We start from the raw sequence: 4,282 nt of genomic DNA on the forward strand, positions 1-4,282 counted from the left end.
ATCCAGAAGTGGCCCTGGCCGAGCCAATCTCCTGACATGAACCCCATCGAAAACCTCTGGGTCATACTCGACTGGCAAGTCAAGAAACAACCAAAAAAAAAACCAACTTCAAAGAGCGATCTACTCCAAGTTTGGATGCAAGAGAGGGCGAAAATACCACCATCTAAAATTGACGAGACGATTCTCACGATGCCCCAAAGGATAAACGAACTCTACGAAGCGAAAGGAAGATCTACTAGATATTAATTAAATTATAAATATATCTTTCCGAAAACTGATAAATGTTCTATAGCATCACACTACTTACGAAATATAAAACAATGTGAAAATGTAATTCTGATCCATGTTACTCCACTGTAACTTTATATCAGATGTGTTTGTCATACAATTTGCATTTTAAGAATTGTTTTTGTTTATCCAAAAGTGCAAAGAGGAAATCACCAACATACTAAAGTTCATAAATAAACTAAGATTTGTGTATCTGTTGATCAAATTTATATTTCATAACCATAGGATAACAAGTTCCTTGTGATATTATTGTGACCATAACTTCTGGCATAAGCCACTGTACTTTAAAACCCATTAAGACATTATGTAGGGACGATGCAAGTGCCATCTCTACTATCTTGTGTGCATTGTTTTTGAAGGATTGATACTAGCCATCCATACATTTACTTCTTTTCTTTTTAAAGTTTTCTTTACTTGTATGTATCAAAATTGTATTTAAATAACGAAAAATAAGTGTAACAAGTGATTAACTCTTATTTAAAAAATAGTAACGTATTACATAGAGAGCCATAAACAAGATTGAATCCTGCTCTATTGGCTCTATTCAATAGCATTTTTCTTTATATTTCCTGTGTAGAAAATTATCTATTGTGTTAGGAACTACCATTTCTTTTTACTCTAACAAAACTTACACAACAAATATCCATCTACCACTAAATTCACAACGAATTATGAATAAAACTATATATTAATTATAATGGAATGTCAAGTTTTAAGTATCCTTACCGTCCAAGGCCAGTTCTGTATAATCGCCCCACGAGCTTCTTTAAATTCATTAATGAATGAATCAGGGATTTTTTTTTCTCCACATACTGAAAAAATACATTTTCTTAAAATTATTTCATTTACATTTACATACATACATATTTACATACATACATACATATATATACATATAAACAGAAAAATACATTTTTCAAGTATAAGAATGACTTAAACTACAAAAGAGTTTCAAAATATGAATTAAAACACTTCTTCCAGCATATATGGTTACATCATGGTTTGAAAACAGGATCCAAGTCTCCTTAGAAGTATCAGACAAGAAAACAATAAAAAAAAACATTGTTTGGCCACTTTTACACATCCATCTAAACTAGACTAAGTAGCAGACAAGAAGACAATAAAAACATTGTTTGGCCACTTTTACACATCCATCTAAACTAGACTAAGTAGCAGACAAGAAGACATTAAAAACATTGTGTGGTCACTTTTCTACACCCATCTAATTTGGACTAAGTCGGATACATATATATTGTGTGGTCACTTTTCGATGTTCATCCATGTTTGTTTTTAGACATCTTTGTCGAAATCCTGCAAGTGTTAGGAATAGTAATGTCTTTGGTTGTTTAAATGATTGAGTCTAGTTTGTTTCAGAATTTTCCTCAGAAATCTGTACATAGCTGTCCCTAATTTTGAGTTGATAGACTAGTGGTAAAACAACACTGACTCACAAGATCTAGGCTATTCTTGTCTGATGAAATAACAAAATTTAACTGTCATTCTCATAGGGCACCAACAGCTCCAAAGAGTAGATCTCGTTTTTGGAGCAATGGAAAGCCCATCTAGATTACAATATATTATTTTAAGGTAGTTATAGCTTTAAAAGTAGAAATATAAAAAGTTTTGTTGTTTCATATTTCAAGCTGATAATGACATTATTCAAAAACATGTAAAGCCTCTAAATGTATACTCTAGTGTATGTGTGACAATCAGTTTTTTTTTTTTTACCAAACAACAATATTTGTAGCAATGGTGTACAATTCGAAGTTTAGTACTATACATTAAGAAATACAAAAAATTACTTGTTTGTCTAATTCTGCATTTACATTATTTTCTTACAATGTGAATCAAATGCGTTTCACATAACCTTAAATGTAGTGCTTTCACTGTAGTTTGAAGATCAGTGGAGTGACCTGAATATGATAATGAAAGTTATTCAGAATATCGCTACCAACAGAATCTCTGGTGTTCAGAGTTAACCCTCCATCTCTCTCCAGAACTGGATACCCTGCATAAAAAATACCAGTTTAACACGGGCTGTTTGTTGTTCATTTCAACCTTTACTTTTTTACGTAGTGATTTTCTTTAGCACAACAGTGTTTTGTTGTTACTACCTCTGTTATGCATTACTATATTCATATTCTACTCGTTTTGAAATTTTAGTCTTATCAAACATATACCAAATTATTGTTTTCCATTATACCTAATATAATATACTGCCCAATATACTAATATTTATATCAAACAGTAATGAGCAAATAACTTATCGTAATACTGTCACTGCAGATAATAATGAAACTTGTTAGTATAAAACATACAACTTCGTGATTGCTTTCATATATTTTTTATTGTTTTCTGCTCTACAAATAACATTGTGGTACTGGATTTATATTTATTGTACACAGCTATCATATGTTGTGTCATACTTTCATACAGTATAGGGTAGATATCAAGGCACATAAAATTCAGTAGTTTTTATCTGTTGTCTCAGCACTTTCATTCAACAAATTTTCACGTTCATGATTCTTATCTCATCACCACGATCTACTATTGCCACTCTTTCATTTCAGTTGCATTGATTATGTATATGTAACTTATGCTCATTGTACATTGGATCTTCAACTAAGAACATGATGATAAATGAATCGTTAATAACAAAAGTCATGATGCTTGAAGTGAATACTTAAAAATAGCACACCAGTAGTTAGGACCTCACTCCACTGCCCACAGGATGCTGCCTCACTCTAAGTGGCTTCCTCAGGAAGAGGGAAGAAAGGGATGTGAAACGATGATAAAGATGATGACGTCATAGTTCCATAAATTGTCACGTGATGCTAGGACGCCATGACACCACAAAGTGTCACCAGAGGGAACAGCTTACTTAGGAAGGGCTAAAATTATAGTTTGATACTAGACAGACAATTATGATTTAATAGTTCCACAAATAAAGGATGTGTTGCTAGGTCGCCATGATGTCATAGCTCCATTGAACTAGCAACATGACTATATTTGATAGTTTAAAACACTAACTCATTAGATAATAAAATTATGTATATTTAAATCATCCTAAAAACGGATGCTTAACACTAACTTATTAGCTCCATACATTTCCTGGCCATTTATATAATCCTAGAAAAGATGCTTATCACTAGATTATTAATTACATTTACTGATAATTGTCAAACTGTCAAACATACAGTGTGGGGCTGGGAGATATTTCAACTTATCAGTGGATGATAAGTTTGACCTGTTCATTAGTCACATTGAAAAGAACATTACATGTGCTGTATAGTGCTGTAGTGACAATTCATTCAGTGTTGTGCTCCTATTTACTGTCAAAATAATGGTTTCATTAATGGTCACAAGATTACTTTAAAAGTGTATAACATTCATCAATGAACTTAGATAACTGCAACCGAATGATAAAGTGATATGACTGTAATTTACTCCTGTTACTACTGTGAACTTTAATAAATTTTCGTAAGTCTTATAGCAACTTCATTGATATTTAAGATGTAAAAACTATATTATTATGTTATATAGTAAAAATAATACTACCTTATTATAATAAGCATGGTCGCTGAACGATGACCTTTAGAAATACATGTAATCATATTGGTGGATGGTATTTTATGTGAATCTTATAGAAAGCTCTTTATAAAGTGATTGCATGTAAATGGTAGATATGTAGACCATACCTTTTGTCGTGAGATTATAAAATTTAGAAGTATATCACCGTATTGAAAAACGTTTGCTTTAATATTAGTGATACTTATTGTTCCAATGATAGTGACATAACAATGTATATATAACATTCTCCACCCTTTTCATGTACAAGTGCATCAGTTTTCTGTGTCGTTATATATCATATGAAGTATAACAGTTTGGTGAATAAACGGTCAGTAAATTTCAAAGCGAATTAAATACATCAAAGTATGATTTATTGTCTTTTACACAAGAAGGATACATTAACCATTGACTTAATCAGCCCCAG

The 4,282-nt window shown here is 31.6% G+C and overlaps 1 protein-coding gene across 2 annotated transcripts in view; it reads right to left on the reverse strand.

Moving 5' to 3' along the window:
- LOC106461556 (proclotting enzyme-like) overlaps nucleotides 1-4,282 on the reverse strand; it is a 30,200-nt gene that overhangs the window by 12,730 nt on the left and 13,188 nt on the right. For both annotated transcript variants that reach the window (XM_022388550.1, XM_013921392.2), the window contains exon 3: nucleotides 1,015-1,100. In XM_022388550.1, coding sequence (XP_022244258.1) covers nucleotides 1,015-1,100 — 86 coding nt within the window. The remainder of the gene's footprint in view (nucleotides 1-1,014; nucleotides 1,101-4,282) is intronic.

The sequence above is a fragment of the Limulus polyphemus genome, unplaced genomic scaffold (assembly GCF_000517525.1).
Source record: "Limulus polyphemus unplaced genomic scaffold, Limulus_polyphemus-2.1.2 Scaffold985, whole genome shotgun sequence".
In the NCBI taxonomy this organism is placed as follows: Eukaryota; Metazoa; Arthropoda; class Merostomata; order Xiphosura; family Limulidae; genus Limulus; species Limulus polyphemus.